Source organism: Pecten maximus, chromosome 18, assembly GCF_902652985.1.
Source record: "Pecten maximus chromosome 18, xPecMax1.1, whole genome shotgun sequence".
Taxonomy (NCBI): domain Eukaryota; kingdom Metazoa; phylum Mollusca; class Bivalvia; order Pectinida; family Pectinidae; genus Pecten; species Pecten maximus.
In genome coordinates, this window is record NC_047032.1 from 16,903,111 (window position 1) to 16,928,117 (window position 25,007).

Genomic DNA, 25,007 nt, shown 5'->3' on the forward strand with positions numbered 1-25,007 from the left:
ACGACACTAACAGCTTAATCCATGTGTGAATACAAAACTCCGAACGTTTACGTGTTCCGTCACGTGAACAAGCTTATAAGCCCAGTCTACGTTGTTGACATGTATGAATGAAAACAACAACCATTAACGCATGCGCAAGTCAACTTGTTTACAACTCTGTTCGGATAGTCACGTGACTTTTACCAATATGGCTACTGCGATGTACCCCGTCCTTGGGTTTTTAAGTAAACATTGTTTCGTCGACACAGCAATAGACGACGACGTGATATTGTCGTGAGAAGGACAGAGGGAAGTATCCAGGTGTTTATTTTGATTTTAATATCTCCGATTGTCGTAAACGCTCTTCTTTAAAGCATCAACAGCAAATCTTCGTTAGTAGGGCACCTGCTAAGTTTATAGTGTTTATGCCGTCTGTTGTAAAATGATAACGGAGCTTCTCTTCAATTGAATTACCACTACGGTAAAATCGGATTAATTTCAGCCTAAACTGTTAGTATTGGTGAGTCGGATGAGTGTAGCCATGTCTTAGCACAAACGATGCGGTTGCGACGGACTGGCCATGAACTTGCATATGATCAGCTGTGCTCGAAGGTGGGGCTCTCCCACACGAAATGCCACATGTTTTCAGATGAAGTCTAACGGAGAGAAGAGCTACTAGAACTAACGATGGATTCGGCATCGAGAATGTCTCTAGTGTTTGAGCGGCCAGGCTCTGACATAAAGAAGGCCGGCTACCTGAAAAAGCTGAAGGTAAGGGACACGTACTGCTGCTTAATGTACCGGATGACCCTATACCAACATATACCTACTCCCTGTGATCGACTCACGTGGAATAATGTATGGGCTTTGTAATACCGAGACAAAAACTGTAAAGCAAAATCTAGAAATTTACTGAAAAAAAAACAATTAGATCTACAATACTTAATAATATTAGTAAATACAGTAATTGTTTTTATACTGAATTTAAATTATATCCCTTCTCAAAAAGACAAACATATTTTTCATGTCTATTTTGAAAAAAATTTACCTGGTGAATATTTTTTTTGTAGAAAAAATAGTTTATACTTGATATAATTTGGCAGGGAAACTAGGAACAAGGGTATTTGGAATTTGGGTCCTCATATTCTTATTATTTAAACTGAATATTAATGGGGCCAGATATAAAAACAGCAAAAAAACTGTGTTTTGTTAGACAACGTTGTATACATATGAAGAACTTTAAATATTTTTTTATTTTATATTATATTGCCATAATTAGCATATATATATATAGACACATCTTCTATTTAGACTAGTTGAACATATGTATATGTAGTAAATAAATACATTAATAACTTCGTGCCACCAGCGTTAATTTGATACAAATCTCAGCTTTTCTTGTCATATGTATCACATTAATCGATGGCAGATTTTAACTCTCAAGTCAAAAAACAGATGACTAGTTATAATTAGATTTACCAAATTGGACGAAACTGAAAAATAATCTTCAAAAAGAAATTAAGTCAATATAGTATCCAATTAGCATATTTCAATAAATAAAATATAAATTACAAATTAGTAGGCTTATACTTTGACAAGCTGTGTAGCCTTTTGACAAGTGGCGATAGATATACATAGGCCTAAATTTGTCAGTGTTCCTTAATTAAAAGGGAATGAAATAGCTTAAAACTTTTCATATATATGATAATGAAAACATTACTGGAATTAAGGAAAGTTCTATAAAAGATTTTTTTTCTTAACATAAGTAACTGAAAAGTTATATTCCAAACCTCCTCCCTCTCAAAAAAATGAGAGGATAAGGAGAGAGTTTATGGAATATATTGTCTTGGTCCTCTTGAATATGATTTTTTTCTTTAGACTTATAAATGTACTTTATTTTTTCAGACAATGAAAAAGAAGTTCTTCTTAATGCGATCAACAAGCAGCAGTGGACCGGCTAGGTTCGAGTATTATGACAGCGAAAAAAAGTTCCGTAATGGTCAACCACCTAAGCGTGTTATACATCTTCATACATGTTTCAACATCAACAAAAAGTCAGACACACGTATAAAAAATGCCATCTCTCTTTATACACGCGATGACTGTTTCTCAGTCATTGCAGAAAATACAATGGAGCAAGATCATTGGTTGGAATTTTTGTTGGAATACCAAACTGAATATTCAGATGGTGTAACAGTGCCTCCAAGAATACACTTTGGTAAGTTCCAGTAAATTTGACAGGACTTTTTCCAGGTGTCTACAGGGTCAAGTATAGACCTAATTCCCAATTGAAAATCGATGCCGCATTTCCCCGAATTCAACCAAAATTTTCCCAATAAAAAATGTACAGAATGTACATTGTCTAAGTTGTCAGAAGGCTTTTAAGCAAAATATTACTGTGTGCTGGAACAGGACTTATTCCAGTATCTGAGTCCAAAAATCAATGAACAATGATAAGAGATGTATTTTAATTTCCCTAGAAACTCACTTAAATTTTGAATATATATATATATATAACACTATAGTATATATCTCTTCGTATAATTTGGACTCATCAAAATTTTGGAAATGGTGTTATGGATCTTCTGGAAAAAAAATCCTACAAAAAGTACTGATTTATGGTGTGTAAAGTTGATAACAGCATTAAAAACTTGTTTACATATTGCTGGTTGTTTGTTACACGCTGTTTGGTTACTTATTGATTTTCTGAATTACCTTCACAGATTATGTGTGGCAGGTGACAATAAAACAGCGTGGCCTTGGATATACAATCCCAGGAATGAGCGGTACATACCGCATGTGTCTGTCGACAAATGACATCTGTCTTGTCAGGAACAACTCGGATTTGTTCGAATTCACCTTTCAGGTATATCTTATAGAATAGCCAAATTTGAGAGGATGAGGTATACTGGGGTATATGCTTGTCTGTAATGGAAGAGGGATAATAATAATGGATGATGAAGCTCAAATCTAGATGCCAAACTAGCCGGTAATAAACAAATAAACCTGCTCGTTTGATTATGTTGTAATTGAAGAAGAACAACCTTTTAGTTATCATAAATATAACAGGTAATATATATTTCATCATTCTTCACATACCTTTCCGTTTCCATTTCTCTATGAGCAGCACCCCATATATCAACCTGCTAACTTCTAGCTGGATCCCACTTGGTCTGTAGTTGTTCCCATTTAATTTTAAGTCTGATCATGATATCAGGAAAGCAAAATGGCAAACAGGTGTTACTGCTATTTCTATTTCTTGAGATTTACTGGAAAGATATTCCTCAGACTTGATATGTAGTCTCCTTAGCCTGGTCCCTAGTTAAGTTGTGTCCAGTCAATTCTGGGACTGATCGACTGGTTCGCCCGTTGTCAGTATAATGTGACCGGGTGGAGTGTGCTGCTAGGTGTCTTCGGCAGTATGCTTCAGTGAGGTAGCACTATAAATCGGCAAAAGTTCCGGCCTATCACAAGGAGACTTAACACCAACATACCGCAGCCTTCCAAAACACACATACGCACTCGCCACACGCATGCATGTCGCACGCACGGGAGGCCGTCCTTAAATGACCTTATCTGTTAATAGGACGTTAAACAAAATAAACCAAACCAAACCAAACTGATCAGGAAATCAAAATGGATGACAGACAGCCATCTTGGATTTTGACAGCTGAAATGTATTATAGCTATTTCTTGAGAGGTACACTGGAAAGGTACTATGTCTTTCACATTATAAATAGGTTTCCCTCAATCACTGGCTGTACTGGTTCAACTTAAAATCTAATCCAGAAAACAAAATGGCCAACAGACGGCCATGTTGGAGTTTTGACAAATGAAGATTGTCATTGCTATTCCTTGAGAAGTACTAAAAGGATATTTCTCAATTTTGATGTGACGTAGGTTCCCATGTGTCCCAAGTACTAGTTAAAATTTGTTATCTCCATACAAATCTCCATACAATTGCTATTTATGATAAAGTTCTTGATGGGTCTATTTTAGATTTCACAATAAGTGGATTCCTCCTTGTTTTCAAATGAGGAAAAAGGAAAAAAATGGGAAAAGTAGTCTTCTGGGATTCCTATTTGTTGAAATGAATGCTGTGTACATGTAATTTATTTTCAGTGTAACATATATATGTTCTTGTATAAATGTATTCTGCTTTATTTCATGCCACATTTTAATTCAATTGAAAAGTTGTATGGTTCAAAATATACACATGTTTGTATGGTTCAAAATATACACATGTGTTTGACATTCTTTTGAAATCTAAATAGAAAATTATATAATATTTAATAACAGGGCTACCACACCTCCCTGTGGTGTAGCTTGGCAAAAATTATATGAATGCTTTATAGAATTTTATCTCTGTCTCTTTCTCTCTCATTTTTGTGTCACCTGCAAATAGGTATCATTGTGTTACAATAATATAAATAGAAAATATGTTTCCATGCAGTAACTCCAGTTCTAGCTCTTGGGCAGATCAAACTTGATGAGGTGCTCATTTACTGAAAGTGCCTGCTCTGTATTGCTGAATTTCAATTACTTGAGTGATGCTGGTGTAGCTTACTTTTAGCATTATTTCTTGAAGTGAAAAATGTATCTATTTCTTCGTAATCATCTAACTTGCTGCACAGGCGACTCATGCACTACTGGGGAATTCTTGTTTTCATTTTTTTTTGAAAAAAAATGTGAATGATTTTAAATTTTGGATATAAGCATACATGGTAGCTACGTCACTGCCTCCACATCAAGATTTGACATTTCCTTCCAACAATTTCAAACTTTCTCTGTCGTCATCAAGGTATCAACATTCTAAACCCCTAATTAGCATCACTGACAAGTCCTAGATTGGAACAAAAAGGCTGTATGATGCAGTTTAATTCGTTTTTGATTCTACTGTATCTTACTCACAATTTGTATTGAAAGGTGGTAATATCTTGTGTCTTTGGTGTAAAATCATTTCAAATCTACCAGTAACAAAGACTCTTAATGTTATATTATGTGATCGATCACATGTGCACTATCTCGGTGTCATCTGTCAGGTGTCATCAAATATGCCTTCTGATGTCATCAATTCTTGTGGGCATTACCAATTTGTCATCATTTCTTGTGTATGTGCCTTTCAAATGTAAAACCATTTCTTTGTGTAATTAGGTGAAATTCCAAAAGTAAAGCTTAATTACAACATGAATTGTTTTTCTTTCAGTTGTCCAGTATCCGACGGTGTGGTCATTCGGATGGATACTTCTTCATGGATGTTGGCCGTTCCGCACCAACAGGTGAGGGGGAGCTTTGGATTCAGGTGGACGACACAGTCATTGCACAGAGTATGCATGAGGTCATCCTTAGGTAAGCCTATCGGTAGTTTGATGTTACCGTCTTTTTACAAATCAGCCCTCTTCTTAATTTTTGTAGAATCATTAATTTTAAAATAGTGAAATAAAAGTGGTTCCGATATAAGCCCTTCCAATACTTTAAGGTTATTTTTTATACCAGAGGAGGGGCTTATTTGAGAATAAATATGGTAATAAATTTTTACAAGACGGTAGGGAGCTTATAATTATTTAGGGACAAATGTGATACAGAGGAGCCCACTTATTTGCATATCGGTTATTTGAATATCCCGCTTATTTGCATAAAATTCTCAGGTCCCGATTTTTTTCTTCTTTATCTTTGTATTTAAATCCCGTGTATTTGCATCGACTAAAACACCGACTCCCGCTTATATGCATATAAAAATTCCAAAAAATCGAAAATTTTTAATTGATTTTAGGGTATTTTTGTGATTTTCCCGTAATAAAAGTTTTATGAAAAGTGTTTTTAACTTGCATATTGATTCGACACGATGTACAACGTTATCTAATCATTGGTTCCCACTTCGTCAAAACAGGTTATGTTCGATGCATCGATATCGACATTTAGTTATTATCCAGACCATATCAGTAGCATTGTGAAGAAGAATTACTGAATAAAATATTGATATGTCTCATCTTTTGATGAGATTTGTTTATTTATTATAGCATCGATCCAAACCTGTGTTCTGAGCACTTGAACACTCGCTGAGGCAGGTTACGATCGCCATGATTGTTTACTAGGCGCGTTGCATTGTGGGGGCATATGTGTAAGGAACGACAACTCTTTGTGTGTGTGCGCCATTTTCCAAAACAAACGACAATGCACATCTCACGGTCATTTAAGACAGTCTATTGCTTAAGCAGTTCATCATCTATGATCAAACAACTAATATACTCATAGCAGGAACAAAACACATCTCAAGACGATAATGAATGTTAATTGAAACGATCACATTGTACATCGTAGTGCCAACCCACGCGTGTATGACCGATGTCGGACCCACAGACTCGGAGTGACAAGTAGTAAACGATGAAGTACAAATGTATATGCAAATATTTGTACATTTACAAAGAATAACAACCCATTTATTTCGTATTTACTCTTATATTTTAAATAAAGTTTTTTTTAAAGATGTTTTTAATGCAAATAACGTAAACAATCATATAGCGCCCGTTTTGAGTACCTACCTGACGATCTACATAGTGTATAAGAGGGGCCAAAACCCAACTCCGCCTATACGAATACTCCGGTTATTTGCATATTTTGTCATGGAAAAAGGGCTATGCAAATAAGCGGGTTGCTCTGTACTGAACTTTTACACTAAGGGAGTGGGCTTATTTGAGGATAAATACGGTACTAAACATTTACACTAGGGGAGAGGGCTTATTTGAGGATAAATATGGTACTCAATACTTATTAAGATTTCTAACATAATTACAAATGAAAGGATTCATTATTTAAAAAATGTAGCAATTTCTACAATTAAATTAAATCTACTTACCAAATATTATACTGTTCCCTTGATTGTGGGCCAAAGTCCTATGTGGGGCAATACCTCAGTCATTGCATTAGACAAATAGCTCAGTCAGTTAGAGCGCCGGCCCCTTTTAGCTCAGGTGAAGATCCGAGTTGGGCCATTTGATGCTCCCCCTTTGTTTAGTTTTTGGACACTGGGCTTATTGCAGGAAAAATAATATATCTTTATCTCCATATATGGTGTTTAACCTCAGTCATATTTTATGGTGTGGCATTTACAGTGCCATGAGAACATCCTCTAGCAGTGAACAGAGTAATTTCCGACAACGTAGCAGCACAAACACTTCCACGATCAATCGGCCCCGGGACAGTAGTCATGATTTTAACGGACAAACTGCACTACGGCCACGAACAGGGAGTGAAGGTCAGCGAGTCCATGGAAGTCCACGCCGACGTCCTATGTCGTCCATGGTATGTCGACCTTCAGCTAGCAGCATGGACAATGGCACACAACAGATAACCACAGGACAAAACTCATTCCAGTAAGTCTTCATCATGCAAGTTTTATCAATCTTTTTGTTATTGTCATAATTACACTATTAAAGTTTATATTTGATGATTCTGAGTGATGCATTTCTGGATGTATCTGATACCTATTGATTTGTGTGCTGGTTCTGTTGTCTCCACCCTGGTTCTTATATTGAGAACTTTACATTCTACCACAATACCATATGCTATTCCACTCTCAAGCCATTGTATAAATGTGCCGACTGTTGGATATGTATATCTTATATTCCACTAGTGGAATATGACCTTCCAGTCTTTTGAGTGGTCAAGAATTCGAACTCTGACCTGAGCTGCAATTGTTATTGACGTCATCAATAATCGAATGATGTTACATCACCAGGTCCCGGCTGTCACCTGTACGCCTTATTTGTATACGTAAAATAAGACTTGGCCACGTTTTCCTTTGATTTTGTGGTAGAAACAGGTCACACGACTTGTGACTTGTGATTTTTGGATAAAGAATTTATTTCACACTCGTTAGTTATTTAAAAAAAAAAAAACTTACGAGTGTGAAATAAATTCCATATCCAACAACAACTCATTGTGTAACCTCTATTTATCTGTATTTGACATAAATTTTGTGGCAGTTGTCTTAATCAAAGCAGGAAATGCTCACTCTCCTGGAACACATGTTCTTGTTATCCTAGCACTTTTTCAATGGTCTCCATGTGAAATCCTACATTTTGTTAGAATTTTCCATAATTTTGTCATAACATTACAATTGTATTTACATGTTGGCACTCATGGTTTGTTTTTGATGACATTGAGTGATTTTTTCTATTCATGTAGCTCGCATTCATTTGATGCTCCTGGACAACCTTTCTATGAGAATCAGAACATGGCACATGCCCCGCTAAGTTTCCCAGCTCAGCAAAGTCACCAAATTCAAGGTCACCGGGTTCGTTCCGACAGTGCCGGGTCACACGGATCTCGCTGTAGCCAGCTAGCTTTATCACCAGATGCATCCCTGTATGGCTCCAGCCCAGGAGACCAATTGTAAGTTCTGAAAATTAGCTCAATTTTAATTTGTGTGATCTTTTTGTGAGAAAAGGAATTTCAAACATACATTAATGCATACTGTATGTAGGAAATAAGTCTGATTGGTTCATTTCCAGGTCACATCGTTCAATGACCCCTGAGGCAATGCGTCCACCAATCACAGAAGAATCGTCCTACTTTGATATGTCCCCAGGGGCAGGGGTGAGATCCACGACCCCGTCGCCCCCACACCCTTTTACAACTGACAGAGTTGGTAAGGTCAAATATATTTACTTATCAATATATGCAAAACAAAAGATGCTTTCCAATACACTTGTTTTATAATGTATTAATTCATAACAGCAAAATTTTGATTATTAAAAAATAATCAATGTGCGTCTTTCTTTAGGTTAAATTTCATTCCAAATCAATGTGATGAATATTTTTTTAAAATTATTGAAAAATTATGCTCATAACAATCATGGAATTTTTTCACATATTTATAAACTTTGACCTGAGAAAAATGTGAAATGTTTTCGTTTTATTCAAAGTCATATTTTTATTCAAAGTCATATTTCTTTCAGCATTTAAAAGAAAAAAAACTCCTTCTGTAATCACAGTATTTCTGTAATAATGCCGATGTTCTGTACATCTACAGTATTTCTGTAATAATGCCGATGTTCTGTACATCTACAGTATTTCTGTAATAATGTCGATGTTCTGTACATCTACAGTATTTCTGTAATAATATCGATGTTCTGTACACCTACAGTATTTCTGTAATAATGCCGATGTTCTGTACATCTACAGTATTTCTGTAATAATATCGATGTTCTGTACATCTACAGTATTTCTGTAATAATGCCGATGTTCTGTACATCTACAGTATTTCTGTAATAATGTCGATGTTCTGTACATCTACAGTATTTCTGTAATAATATCGATGTTCTGTACACCTACAGTATTTCTGTAATAATGCCGATGTTCTGTACATCTACAGTATTTCTGTAATAATATCGATGTTCTGTACATCTACAGTATTTCTGTAATAATGCCGATGTTCTGTACATCTACAGTATTTCTGTAATAATGCCGATGTTCTGTACATCTACAGTATTTCTGTAATAATATCGATGTTCTGTACATCTACAGTATTTCTGTAATAATGCCGATGTTCTGTACATCTACAGTATTTCTGTAATAATGTCGATGTTCTGTACATCTACAGTATTTCTGTAATAATGTCGATGTTCTGTACATCTACAGTATTTCTGTAATAATATCGATGTTCTGTACATCTACAGTATTTCTGTAATAATGCCGATGTTCTGTACATCTACAGTATTTCTGTAATAATGCCGATGTTCTGTACATCTACAGTATTTCTGTAATAATATCGATGTTCTGTACATCTACAGTATTTCTGTAATAATGCCGATGTTCTGTACATCTACAGGGGCTGCAATAGCTTAGTCTGTTAGAGAGTCGGCCACACAACCTCATGCAAAGGCCTGAGGTCTGTGGTTCGACTCTCCCTTACTCATGTCACATTGTGTTTCATGGGAAGCTGAGAAACGGCTGAGGACAAGACACTTTAACCTAATTGCTATGGATACAATTGCACTCCTGTATGTTGTTTATTGAGGTAGTTGCCAACTACAAGGAGACCTCACCTCAAATTGACCTTGGCTATTCAATGGGCAATAAACCAAGCAAACAAACAAAGCTCTGATGTGTTGATGTTTTCTTGTAGCCTCAGAAGCTATAGCGATTACGGGGTCCAGCAGACATGATGGCTATATTGAGATGAAGCCGAGTAGTTCACTAGGAAGCAGTGTTGGAGGAAATGATACAGGCTATATGGACATGGCTATAAATCCACCTCAGTTACAGGAAAAAGGTAACTATTTCATCCAACAATCCCCATTTATTAAGCATACCTACTATAAAAACTCATGTAATTTGCTAACCTGTGTAATTTGCATAGGTACTTTGTGGGGCTGAAAATGCTGGAATAACCTTCTATACATACATTTTGCTCACGAAAAATTTGACTAGAAATGATGTCCTGGAAAGTAATAAAAGGAAAAGTGACATTTATAAGTTTTATAAACTTATGTGTAGATATGGTCAAAGGGAGGTAATTTCATTAAAAGGCAAAGGATATTTACTGACAAAAGCATTTGTATAATGTAAGTATATATGTGTAAAAAAAATCCATGGACCTTCTTTAACTTTGAATATTACATGAGAAACCTGATATTTGTTTTGTTGAAAAACAGTATGTAATCTGGTGTTATATTTAAAAATATATCATGGAACTAAGACTTTCCCATAATTATGAAAATTAAAATTATCCACAGATGTGTTTTGTAAATACTTAAATCAGTAGGAAATCCACAAGAGAGCATTTCAGAATTTAAGAGAAAAATCTTAGTTAAGGACCTAAGTTTTGAAATACTTAGTTAAGGACCTAAGTTTTGAAATGCTTAGTTAAGGACCTTAGTCTTGAAATGCTTAGTTAAGGACCTAAGTCTTGAAATGCTTAGTTAAGGAGCTAAGTCTTGAAATGCTTAGTTAAGGACCTAAGTTTTGAAATGCTTAGTTAAGGACCTAAGTCTTGAAATGCTTAGTTAAGGAGCTAAGTCTTGAAATGCTTAGTTAAGGAGCTAAGTCTTGAAATGCTTAGTTAAGGACCTAAGTTTTGAAATGCTTAGTTAAGGAGCTAAGTCTTGAAATGCTTAGTTAAGGACCTAAGTTTTGAAATGCTTAGTTAAGGACCTAAGTCTTGAAATGCTTAGTTAAGGACCTAAGTTTTGAAATGCTTAGTTAAGGACCTAAGTCTTGTAATGCTTAGTTAAGGACCTAAGTCTTGAAATGCTTAGTTAAGGACCTAAGTCTTGAAATGCTTAGTTAAGGACCTAAGTCTTGAAATGCTTAGTTAAGGACCTAAGTTTTGAAATGCTTAGTTAAGGACCTAAGTCTTGAAATGCTTAGTTAAGGACCTAAGTTTTGAAATGCTTAGTTAAGGACCTAAGTCTTGAAATGCTTAGTTAAGGACCTAAGTTTTGAAATGCTTAGTTAAGGACCTAAGTCTTGAAATGCTTAGTTAAGGACCTAAGTCTTGAAATACTTAGTTAAGGACCTAAGTTTTGTAATGCTTAGTTAAGGATCTAAGTTTTGTAATGCTTTCCTAAGGAAAATTTTAAGTTTAGGAGTTTCCTTATGCTAAGGGATTCTTATGAAACTGACCCCTGTAGACAGCAATGTAAAGAAATCTGCAGCAAATAGTACAATTTAAGGGACATTTTAGTGAAATTAACAAATAAGAAAGGGGATAGATATTGGAAATATATAACTTAACAAACACAATCTGGTAAGTAGTGTTGGTAAGTTTGGTTGTACCCTGTGATTGCTGTAAATCATTTATATTTTGTGTGGGATTTATTTTTACGTTTACACGATTATTTGTACGAAAATAACACCTCTATATACCAGCCAAGCTATCTATAATCAGTTACCAATACAGGAGCCTTGCAATGTCCATGATTCTAAAAGCTCATCATTAGCGAATTTGAAATCATTTCTAGTATAATGTTCACGGAATCATTTATTTGTGAATATGTCTGAAGAGGTAAGTTTGCAAAATTGAGTATTCACAAAATGTAAGTGTTTTACAGTATGATATTTAAAATCACATGGAAACTTTGTCTTTGGCGATAGATTGGTTTGAATTCATCACACTACAATTTTATGAAAGGTACAGTGACATGATTAAAAATAAAATAAATCTTTTGAAAATCTTACAGAATGTTTTCTTTGAGAAAACTGCTAAAATCTGATCACCATTAAAATATAAATGTTAACAGTATTGAATCCAGGTCATTCAGAAAAAATATTGTGCAGTTTCAGGTGGCAGTGATAATTCCTACATGATAATGGGTCACCATGGTAACCGGCAGTCATCCATGTCGGTTCCGATTCCACAGCGTGGGCCAAAGGAGGGTTACATGGACATGAACATGACACCCACCAGTCAGCCTCTCCCAACAGTCAAAGAAGGAGGGAGTGAGTATTTGTATTATGTTTATGCTGTACTGTTTCGTCCGTCGTCCGTCCATCAATAATTGACTTCTTTTTCTGAACGGCTGATCAAAATTTAACCAGATTTGGTAGGAAGCATCTCTAGGTGGCTGGAATTCAAATTTATAAATATGATGGGACTGATGGACCCTCCAGGGGCCCATAGGCTTAGGCCCAAATGGGTCCATTTGGCTATATTGATATTAATGACCTCTTCTCTGGACCTAAGCAATGTATAGCATTGATATTTCAGTGGTAACATCCCTAGTTGGCTGGGATTCAAATTTATACAAATGATGTCTTGACTTCGTTGCTAGGTTATATTTTTAAAGCAGTTAAGATCCCCACCCCGTTATCATACATATAACATTGTTAGTCATTAACAAATATAACATAAACATTATTTCGATGTTTGCTCAAATAAACCAGGTGAGCGATAAAGGGCATCTGGGCGTCTTGTTGATTTCTTCTAGGGGTGAAAACATTTGCCGTAGTCAAGTTAGATGTACAGTGTTTGTCATCAAATAAGACCCCTCCCCTACGGTAAAACTTTGGTTTTAAAAATTGGGGAGAGCTTATTTGTGATCCCCTTTTTCACAAAAATGAAGAAAGGAGTATATTTTTAGGCCATGGCTTATTTATGGATAAACATTTTGAGGGATGCGACTGATTGACGTGATTTGATTTTTATGCTGGATCTAGGCTTTTAGTATACACTTTTGTGCCTTAAGATATTATATATTTAATGGATATTTTCATGTGAAACATCTATCGAATATGTCTGAGGTTTATTTGTCTGTGTTGACAGGTGGTGAGAGTTGTCTCCCCATGACACTAACTGACATGAGTCCTAGATCTGCTGCAGACCTGAAGCCAGCTAAGGTTGTCAGCTACCTGTCTGATGATTCCATGTCTGGAGAGTTCCCTAAACGGGCCTATTCCTTGGGCAGTCGACCAGTCAGTAGTAAGATGATTCACCGACACACTCACGTCCCTGAACCCTCTGTCCCACTTAACCTGAAGGTCACGGACAATGGCCGCAGCTCCAGTGCGCCACATCTCATTGTGCAGAAAATAAAAAATCAGGCTGCTGCTTATATGCCTATGGATGCCTCGTCGTATAGTGCGTCAGTGAAATCTGATGATTCAGATTCTTTTATGGAGCTAGATTTCTATCGTCCACGCACGGCAAGTGAAAGTTATGGTTATAGACCGAGAGCATCAAGTTTTGGCAAAATGTACAACACTCAAGGTCACAGACCAAGGTCATCCAGCTATGGCCATAGTTCACGAGGTGGCAAACAAATGGGCTCATTTGAGTCTGTCCGTACGACTTCAAAGGAATTTTTACACAAGCGATCATTTGAATCCCTCGGTAGGTTCTCAACTACCTCTTCTAAAAATTCTTCCTCAGAGTCCCTACGTAAACTAGAGACATCTTCTAAGTCATCACAGCAGTCAGATTATGTTGACATGAACATGAATCGCAACTCTGAACATAGTGGGTACATAGATATGTCAATCGGAGGTGAAGGTCAAAGTGCAGGTTCTAAGTGTAGTGGTACCTCGCGTAGCTCATCATCACAGAGTCTTAGTTCATCCCCAGCTGTGAGTGGCTTTATAAGTCCTAGTCGGCCAGAGAAATCGTTACCAGACATAAAAATCATTAAGGCGTCTGGTCATGTTGTACAAAAACCAATTGGATTTACCCCATCACATACGGGAAGTTCCTCTCATGGACCTGATGGAATTCCAACCCAAGCAGCTTTGTTTAGTCCAGTGGCTTTTAATTCGGGTTCTGGTGGGGCTCGAAGTCCTTTGGTTAAAGGGCGCAGTCCAGCCAGCTCCGGAAGGGAGTCGGAAGAAGAGAGTTATGTCCCTTACCAACCCGCATCCTCGGACAAAACTGACACCAATTTGAAAGGAGCCAGTGGAAAGGATTCAACAAGTTCTGACTCTGGAAGGTTTTCACTAAGGAAAAAGAAGCATAAAAGTGAAAAAAGTGAGAAGAAAGCTATAGAAAAACAGAAAAAAGAGAAAGAAATTTCTGAGAGTAAAAAGTTTGGAAGAACTAGTCCAAAGGATGGCAAACATAGTCCAAAATCAGAATCAAAATTTCAGAAGTCAGCAAGTGTTCAAGATGATGTGTATCTGGTCTATGAACCTGGAATGACACTGTCTGAAGAAAGTGATAAGACATCAAATGTGTCCAATATCACAAGGAAGCCAGAGTCTGTCCCATCATACACGTCAAAATCTGCCCCAGTTATTCCAACTACTAGTAGCGATTATATGGATTTCAAGCCAGAAGTTTCCAAGGACAGCAGTGTTATAAAAAGTAGTCAATCAGATGTAGGCAGGAAGGTAAAAGATTTAAGCGAGAAATCTGTTGAAAACACTGGGAGGAGCAAACAAGATAGCAGTTCATCAGTTCCGAGTTCCAAATCGGAGCATACAGAATCTGTTGTTTTCTCATTAGGGAGTACAGATGATTATATGACACATTCTCCATTGACATCTGGGGAAAATCAACAGGAATCATGTGACCGTTCAGTAGCCAATCAGGAACAAGAGAAAATGCCCACCAATCTTGGAGGCGTTTCTGGGGAGTCATACCAGTATATGGAATTTGACCCTTCCACACATCAGGTTCAGGAAAGTGAAGTAGATGTCAAAAATCCTACTCGTGTCCGATCATTTATTGCAGAAAAATCGATGGAAAAAGATTTTGCTGACAACCGTTCAAGCCATGAAAGTGCTAAAGGTCAAAATGTTCAAGGCCAAAATGAAAAAGTAGGCATTAGTGACAAAGTTAAAGAAGAAAGTAATTTTTCAAATTCTGGGTCAAACAAGAGCATTTCGAAGAGTCAGTTGCAGAAGGAACAGCAAACCCCAGCAAAAGTTGTAACAAAGCAAGGGAACTTGGAAAACACTAGAGGTAACACTTCAGACAAGCAAAAATGTGATAGTCCTAAAGCAGGAAAATCAGTGAAATCTAAAGACAAGCCGTCCGAGAGACGCCTAGAAATTAAATCTGTGGTAGCCTCTGTTCTTCCTGTTCATGAAGAGGAAGAGGACGATGGATATGTTGGACTAGATTTCAGTAATAATAGGAAACCTGAAGATGATTCATTAGAGGAGCCCCCTCCATCTTCTGATGTGGACAATCTACGCCCTCTTCCAGTACGTAGTGAGATAGGTGGTCTAGAAGGACCTTTCTCCAAAGTTACTATAAAACGTCTCGTGTCTTTGCCAGCAGGGGAAAACAGTAAATCAGAAGATGGCGGGGATAGACAATTACTCTGTCGAAAAGCCAGCGCTCCGGCAATTGGACAGTACAACCAGAAATTAGTATCAAATGTTAGAATGTCTCCGGTGCGTAAAGGAAGTGTATCTTCACTTGGGGAAGAGTCGACAAATGCAAAGAGTGAAGAGGGGTCGGGTGAGTCAGCGGAAGGGCAGGCTAATGGTGCTGCAGGGACTGGACAAAGTCCAATTGGTTCAGAACTTCACAAACAGAAGAGTATGCCGTGCATGACTCTGCCAGTAGCTGATGAGGCACCAGCTCCAAGTGTGGCTATAGGTATGGCTGGCTTCTTTAATAACCCCAGGAGTCGTCACAGTTGTTCGGACCTCACAGGGGCATATGAGCAGATGACTTACCCATCAGGAAATAATTTAGAATCTGGTCACCAGCAGTCGTCCTCACAACAACAACTTACACCTCCTGGTTGTGCACAGTTAAATTATGCTTCACTGGATTTAGGGTCTTCAGAGACTGTCGATAGTAATGACCCAAAATCACCTCGTATAAAGAGTCGGCATTCATCTGCTGATGAACCAGCATCGGGTCCGACATTATCATACGCTCAAATAGATTTTAAAAAGTCAGAAAATCTCAAGAGTGCTTGTAACAAGGATGTATTGTTTTCTTTTGATTGATTGAGGCTTTACTTAGGTGTAAAACATTTGAATGAATGTGTGTATGTATTGGTGAAAATTCCAGTAGAGACTTCGCACTTATTGCCAACCCTACTTTCAATATATATATTATTATGCTACAAATATATAGAGTATGGGGTTGAAATTGGTCCCAAATCCCTGTGCATATTCCCCAATGGAGGAGGACCTAAGATGTTGTAAGCCACTAGCATTTTGTAAATACTTATTTCATTATTGGTTATAGCAATTGAAACATCTTATGATTAATAATGAGGACTTGCATTTTTTTTGTGTGAAAGAGAAGTTGGCAAATGTGTACCAGTGGTGTCCAATGTGTCTTGCTGTCTGTGAGATATAACATCATGGCAGTCCTGTTATACCTGAGTTATACCTGAGATATATATTATCTGTGTGATATGTAATTTACTACTTTTTATCTTTAAGTTTTAAAGGAAATACCAAATTAGGAGTAAGTTACCATATGTATCGTGCAATAAGTAAATGCCAACCCTCTTCTTTGAGTGAAAAGTTTATTTGCTACCCCCCCCCCCCCCCCCCCAAAAAAAAAAACCCCAAACAACGGCTTATTACAAGATAGACATGGTATTATCTACAATAATTATGATTGAAATTTAATATTTTTCACCAAAGTTCTGCATCCTTTTGATTCTGTAATATGGTGTAAAGAAAAAACAAAATTTTGGAACGTTCAAATTTATAAAACTATGAATTTAAGATGGAAAAGAATGAGTTTTAACAACTATGTAAAGTATTGTTAAGCAGATTTTAATTGAATTTCCACTAATTGATCAATGTTGTTCAGAGTAACTAATTATGTTAATTATGCTGTCATTTTAAGAGACGGCGAGATTTATAGTGCTATATGATTAATTAGTTTACGTAATTCCGATTGGACTTAAGATACGTTTCCAAGGTTTGCTTAGCATGAGGTATTATTGATATATATGTGTTTATTTGGGTATTTATTTTTTGTTATATTGTGACGTATTTGATACATACAAAATAAAGTATGATATACGCGAGTATGGTCATGATGAGTGCAAGAATAGAATTCCTAACAGCCAAATCTCGCCACTGCTTGGAACTTTTAGATTTCTTAAATGGAATTTAATACTATATCTTCTAGTTGTTAAATTCTAAGCACTAAAATATTTTGCGGGTGTCCCTGTCGGACCAAGTTAGCGGGTAATAAAGGTTTCACAGAACTAAATATTTCACGGGTGTCCCTGTCGGACCAAGTTAGCGGGTATTCAATTTCATGCAGACAAGCCTTGTAAAGGTTCTATATATTTGTTTGTACATAGATATTCATTGGGTATTTCTTTTCGCGTTACATTTAATGTCTGTGAATAAAGCGACATTAAATCCCCCAGGAATATATTTCGAACTGTCCAGTAGCTATATATAGGCTTTACTTTTGGAAATGATAAAGGTCATGTGATCAGATTGAAATCAAACAAGGTGCATGTGTTCATTTATCAACGGTTGTCCTAAGGGTTCTGACTATCTCTCGCTCATTTTCTTGTGGTCGCTTTCTCAAAGAGTTGATCAGCTGTATGAAGATAGCAGAAATTCTTGGTTGATATTTTATGGATAACTATATACAAATATAATGTGTGGTAAAAATGAAATATTATAAAGCATGTTTTTGTAAGATTTTTCTGAAGCAATGTTGACGAACAAACTAGTTAGCAGTTGTAAATTGTTGAGAAATAAAAGTATTTGATAAATGTTTACCAGATTGCAGATTACTCGTGAAAATGTGTTACAGGAAACAGCATGGTTACCTCCCTTTGTTAAAAACTGATTTTCACCTTTTGATATAAAAATACTTGGTTGTGAACACCAATGATCTGGTATTTCATGATATTAATTAACAGAATACTAAAATGAAATCATAGAGTCATTAAAATTGTAAATGATATTTTAAAATAGAAAATTTGAATATTTCATTAATTTCTCATTTGAATTCTAGGCAAGGATATGAATTAATACACAATTCACATGTTCATTATGTTAGGAGAATAAAAAGGGAAATAACTCTTACTTAATTCACAGGTATCATGTGAAAGGTGACATCTACCCTTAAGTCACTAATAAACAGCAAATTAAAGGGAGATAATACAGAAAATAGTTCCATGAACATGATATAACTTTAATGACATCCTAAGTATAAAGTCAATGAAAATATGAACACTGTATTCAGTGGTTTTGACCAGCTTAAAAATATTTAAATTATTGGGGCATGTGATCATGAGCATCTGTAAAGCTGACCCAAAATTTAGATACAGATAAGAAATGATAGGTATTTAATTATAATGTTTTATGTAAATCTAAACATACATTATCTACATACTATTACTAATGCTAAGTAAAATACATATCTAATTTAGCACTGCAGCTATTTATATTATGTTAGAATTCAGGGATGTTCCATTCAGTGGTTTTCTTGACTCTTTCAAAATTCATTTTAAAACTGCTGAAGTGTTTTTACTGCTTATTCAGCAGAAAAAAAACATTGTACAGTAAACATCATCCAAGGGGAAATGTTACCCAGTGAAATCTTGTTGGATTTGGTTGTTATTTATTTGGTATTTGCTGTAGAATTGAAAAACAAATTGTACATATTATCAAAATGCTAAATCCAAAAATGCCACAATCATTTTGAATGAGCTTTAATGTGTATATATGTAAAAGCTATTTTAAACTTTTTATCATGTGTATCGCATGGGTTTGTTAGAAGACATTGTTATAGGTGTCAATTATGATGTTAATGAGTCGCCACACATACATGTGTTATAGGCAGGAATTTAATGTTGAGATGTTTGCTGTTGTCGCTATGTTTATCTGTGATTACCTATGACAATTGTTACCTTTATAGGTCAATGGGGAGAGACCACAGTCTCTGTGGTCCAAATTTTAGGTCTACGTGTACATTCTTTATGGGCCAAGTCTCCATTGAGGAGGGGTAGTCTTAGATTGAGAGTCTCTATGAGCCAGTCCAAGTATAATTTCTGGGTGAATTGTAGGTTGGACGTTTCTACGGGTTAGTCCCTTGGTTTAAAGACTACTTAAGTGTAATGTCTCTATGGGCAAGGCTTGAGCCTGTATTATATAAAAGCCAGTCTGGGCAAAGTCTCAAAAGTTAGGTCTAGATTCTCTCTGCATATACCAGTCTATATGGGTAAATCTAGGATAGAATTTATTGTCCAGTGTTAGGTTCAAGTCTTCAGTATCTATGGGTGAGTGTTTAGCCTATAACAGACCCTATGGTTCAGTCTCAGGTTGACGTTCTATGTGCTAGTCTTTGTTCTAGAATCTCTACATATGCCATTCTAAAGACTATATATGACCAGTCTTAGTTCTAAAATATCTATGGATCAGTCTATGGTCTAGTCTCTATCGGGCAGTCTAATATATATAGTCTCTATGGGCCAATCTAAGGACTATGATTTATATGGCCCGATCTGAGGTCTGTAGTCTCTATGGGCCAGTGGAGGTTGTATAGACTTGAGGGGCCATTCTAATGTTTATAGATTCTATGGTCAATCTAAGGGCTGTGATTTCTATGGCCCGATCTGAGGTCTGTAGACTCTATGGGCCAGTGGAAGGTGTATAGACTTGAGGGGCCATTCTAATGTTTATAGATTCTATGGTCAATCTAAGGGCTGTGATTTCTATGGCCCGATCTGAGGTCTGTAGACTCTATGGGCCAGTGGAAGGTGTTTAGACTTGATGGGCCATTCTAATGTTTATAGATTCTATGGTCAATCTAAGGGCTGTGATTTCTATGGCCCGATCTGAGGTCTGTAGACTCTATGGGCTAGTCAAAGTGTATCTATGGGCCAGTCTAAGATTTGTAGACTCTATGGGCCAATTGAAAGTCTATAGCATCTATAGGCAAGTCTTATGTGTACAGTTTTTATGGCAGAGTCTTCGGTCTATAGTATCTAAGGACGAGTCTCAGGTTTATAACATCTAATGATCTATATATATATATGGGCAAGTCTTCGTAAAGCGTAGAAGCAGTGTACATGTGTTTGGGTTCCTCTGAGAAGGCATAGTGTGATAAGAGCAGATTAATTTGATTCTTTATGGCAATCTAATTATAATGTTACTGTTATACATTGCCTCTGCTACATACTACAGGTGTACATAGTACATAGACACTTAATTTGCACACCTTTCATATCCATGGCTCATTCAGAATACCGAGGGTATATGCCAACCCCCTGTGCTATATGTAGTTCAAATGTGGTACTCGTAATCAGACATTAGATTTCACCTCACATTTTACACTGAGAAAAAAATCTCCAGAGAAAATACTCAATAATGAGATGTTGGAAGACATTGTTATAAGAACTACCCGGTTCTAAATATTTTTTTTTATATTATATTGAGTATTTTATGAAATAAATGATTTTCCTCCTGTCTTGTTCAAATATTTCTATGAAGCATACCTTGTTCATTTTTCTGCGCTGACTGCAGTAGTTATTTTTTTAATCATCAAAGTTTTGTTTTATCTGTCTTTGTTATTTGAACCTATTTCAAGCAATAAGGTTGTCGTATTTTAAGTCTATGCTTTTGTTTTTGTTTTTTAAATATTCATTTTGTTCTTAATCAGTGTGAATTTGGTTTTAATTTTCTTTTACCCTGAAAAACTGCATACAGTATACTTTTAAAGAAAAAAGAAATTCAAATGAGGTTTGAAATGTATTTTATTGACCCATTGAATTCTAATGTAGTGATAATTTTTTAAATGTTATTTGGCAAAATTTCTTGTCAATGTTAAGGGCTTTTTCTAAGGACTTTTTGGTAATGATAATTGGTCCCATTGGCAATTGAAATTATTCCATATTTAAACCAAATTCCCAAATTTTGAAATTTACTCATAATGACTTTTTTTCTTCACTATCTCTGGGTTATATATGTTGATATAATTATCACATATGAATACAACTCCTGGATTTTCGTGGATGATGTTGTGCCTTTTGTTGACGTTGATATGCCAATCAACATTACTGTTCTATCACTATAGGTAAACAGATCTGTATTGGGGCAAACGGCTGTACCAGGACAGTTTCATCAGAATTTAACATTCACCATTTTCAAAGAATAAGATGGAGGCAAATTTAACAATGTAGTAAGCAAGGAAAAAAATATAGAAGACAGAAATCGCAAATCTAATTTTAACTCTATTGGTTTAACATTGGTCATATAAGGAAATATTCAGAGGTCAAGGTTTCTTCTGCTATTAGAAGTATTTTTTCATTGGTTTAAATGTTGGATTTATATTCTGTGAATATTTTGGTCCATTTTATGTTGTTTTTTTCTTGACTCCCAATTACCCAAATCACATCCAAATCCAAATATTTAATCTGAGTTGCTGTTCCTTTTAAAAGTGATAAGAGCAAGGGCAACAACTCTAATTAGAAATTAAGATAAGGGAGACAACTTAAACTTTTATGTTGACAGTTTGGAAGATAACATCAGACTGTGCCGTGTGCTAACTATTTATGTATTACTTTCAGAATAATCATTTCACAGTTTTTGTGAAGTAAAATGTTTGTAAAGCGAATTTGTTGGTCGAATTTTAAAAACTGTTGCAAAGTAGCTATATATATATATATATAGCCTGTTGTCAGACATTTTGTATTTAAATTTGCTGGTATTGTAGTACCTTGAGATAATTTTATCTTTCACTTTGTAATTTTAGGAAGTCACAGTGCCACTTTTCGGAAAACCTTCTGTTAAGATTTAAGTCATAAATGATATATATATTTTTGCATGAAATTTTAAATTTAAGTCAAGTAAAATTGTGCAAACCTATTTCATTATTAAACACATGCTTATTCACTGGATGTCATGCGGGCAGAATCTGGCAAATAGGAATCTTTTGGACAGGGTCAAAGGTAAAATATGGATATGTTACAGCTTAATCAGCAAAGATCTATTAGTTTACATCAGTCCACTTACTATATTCATGAATATGTACTGTGCTTTCCTTCATCTGTTTCATACCAGTTGTACTGGTACAAATCTGCTGTACTCGTAATGGAATATGCCGTATTAGCACTGAACTGGTTAGCATAGTTCGACTTTTGAAACATACTTCTTGGATCCAAGATGGCGGAATATGATTTTAAAAAACAGAGATTGTGAATCTTCATTTCCAATGGAATATTATAAATTATATATATTTGAGTGTGTTAAGTTTTGAGAAAGAAAAATAAAATTTTGTTTGTTTGAAGGGAGAGATGGCCGCCATCTTGGGAACTTGCTTGATATTCAATTGCATTCCTTTATGGTACCGTACGTACCTATTTGGTACAATTAATACGAACACATTAAAGGAACACAAAGTACGAAATATAAGTTTTATCCTAGCTATTGATCAGGATAAATGGTATTATTTGCAGCATGGTATCTTTAAAGGTTTTACATTCATTGAAGTACCTGCATTTACATATTTAAATGTCAGTGATAAAGTTCCAAGGCAGGCATGTTATCTTTCAAATGTGTGACTTTTCACTTGAACTCGCACAAACACACATACATATATATGCAAATGTAATCCCAGTCTAGATCAATGCCACGTTAACACATGCAATGCACATGCTACTTAGATTTGACATAATTTCTTGATATTTTTGGTAGGATAATCTCTGTTAAATCCGTACTGGCATAACAGAACCAGCCGATTTGTGACGAGTGGACTTTTTTTACGACTGTTGCAAACGTTATTGGGATAGAGAAAATGGTAATTATTTAGATCAGGGTAATAAATATTCTTTCATAGCATTCAATCTGGAACGTTCACACTTTTCGTAAACAAGAAATAATCGGGAACATTCGGCAGTTTCTGTAAACAAGATTTCTTTTTTTACGGAAAGTGCCGAAGGTTCACAATGGACATAGCATTAATTTATGCATTACTTACTTAACCACACAACATTTTGACCCCAGACATGAATCAGTGCATGTTATGTAAAATAGTGGTATTTACTTATTGAGCAAAACGTTTTTGAATTACTCATACCATGGAGTCATGGACTTAAATTACGATTGAAGTTTGCGCTTCTAAGGACTGTGTTTAATAATCACATTCAAATGTAACGTTACCATTTTGTGTGAGGTGTCCCATTGTTAAATTTGTTACATTATTGTTAAATATAATTGTTGTCGTGGCTGTGGTAGTCGGCTATATATATATTTAACTTTTTTGATTTTTGTTCTTGCAATTTTCTGTCTTCAAAAGGTATGTAAATCTAGTGTTGTTAAGTGATTTGGTCAGGAATCCAGGTTTTGGCCGTGCCTTATGTATACATAATGTATTGATAGGGTATCCAGTGCCATCAGAGGAGGGTAAATGGTACTTGTTTCGAGCTATCGAAGCAAAGTCAATGCTAAAGGTTTTCTCTGGAGGTGAGATTGTGTCATGTTAAAAGTTAATGTTCATTGAACATGAATAAATAAAATCTATGTATACCTTACCGATTATATATTTATTTGTTTGTATAATGATTCAGAGTAGTTGCCCTTTGTTGAACGATTGTACTTTGTTCAAGCAAATCCTGGATAAATGATGAATCAAGTTATATCCTACGAATGCAATAGATATGATGGACCTTGATTACAGGGCAGTATAATAAAACATCTGTTTAAAAATACAGTTGCTGGGGGATGACAGAGGGTTTTCTTTCAATACATGTATTTACGGTGGCCTTGACAACAACGCTTGCCTCATCTGTCTGTTGTATATTAATAGGTGTACAGACATGTGACCTTGACTTTGGTACCCTGTAATGCAAACTACTTTGAACCATTCTCATACTTGACCAATTTTTGAATTTTGATTAAAATGCATTAAAAATGAAGTCCAATGCATTAAAAAATGAAGTCCTTGGTGTGCTGGCAAAGATTTTCTTTAAATAGTAATGTTGAGCTTGTTAAATAATAATGGAGATTTTGTCCTGCACGCTCTAAAGCACGAAATCATTTGAGGTATTCTCATGCTTGACAAATATGTGATTGGACCTCTTGTTTCCATGTAGATGCTAATCGCCACACCAGGGTTTTTAGCTCACCTGGTCCAAAGGACCAAGGTGAGCTTATGCCATACCGTGACGTCTTGCATCCAGCGTCCTGCCTCCGGTGTCCAACACAAAAAAATCCTGCCTTTTTAAATGTCACATGACCCACTGGGTGTTATAGCCTGAATCACTGGGTGTTATAGGTGTATGGTGGCAACTGCCTTTTAGCATTGTGTCAATGGGGAAATGAGGAGCAAATGTAAATATAGTTGTCTGGTAGCATCGATCGTTATGGGGTAGGGATTCAAAATTGTACAAATGGTGGGGCTAACCCTCCTAGGGGCCTGGGGGGGGGGGGGGGGGGGGGCAAAAAGGGGTCAATTTTTAGCTAAATTGATATAAACAATTACTTGTCTGGAAGAAAGCGATGAATATCTATCATATTTGAATGGTAGGATACCTAGGGATGGGGATTAAAAAAACTATGAATGGTCCAGCTGACCCCAGGGGGCCTATGGTTGAGTCTAAAGGGTTCAATTTGGCTAAAGATATATACACAACTTCTCTAAAACT

General features: G+C 35.9%; 1 protein-coding gene across 1 annotated transcript; it reads left to right on the forward strand.

Moving 5' to 3' along the window:
* Positions 1-184: 184 nt before the first annotated feature.
* On the forward strand, positions 185-23,894 carry LOC117316183 (insulin receptor substrate 2-like). The gene is made up of 10 exons (XM_033870698.1): positions 185-750; positions 1,885-2,197; positions 2,703-2,845; positions 5,186-5,328; positions 7,092-7,352; positions 8,167-8,373; positions 8,493-8,629; positions 10,109-10,255; positions 12,262-12,423; positions 13,247-23,894. Exons 1-10 carry the CDS (start codon positions 667-669, stop codon positions 16,378-16,380), a joined length of 4,731 nt encoding a protein of 1,576 aa, XP_033726589.1. The 5' UTR covers positions 185-666; the 3' UTR covers positions 16,381-23,894.
* Positions 23,895-25,007: the final 1,113 nt, after the last annotated feature.

Bases quoted from the DNA above. Each gene is read 5' to 3' on its own strand.
- LOC117316183 (XM_033870698.1), top strand. From the start codon at position 667: ATGGATTCGGCATCGAGAATGTCTCTAGTGTTTGAGCGGCCAGGCTCT. The intron at 5,329-7,091 runs GTAAGCCTATCG...TGGCATTTACAG, and splicing joins ATGCATGAGGTCATCCTTAG to TGCCATGAGAACATCCTCTA. The intron at 10,256-12,261 runs GTAACTATTTCA...AATATTGTGCAG, and splicing joins ACCTCAGTTACAGGAAAAAG to TTTCAGGTGGCAGTGATAAT.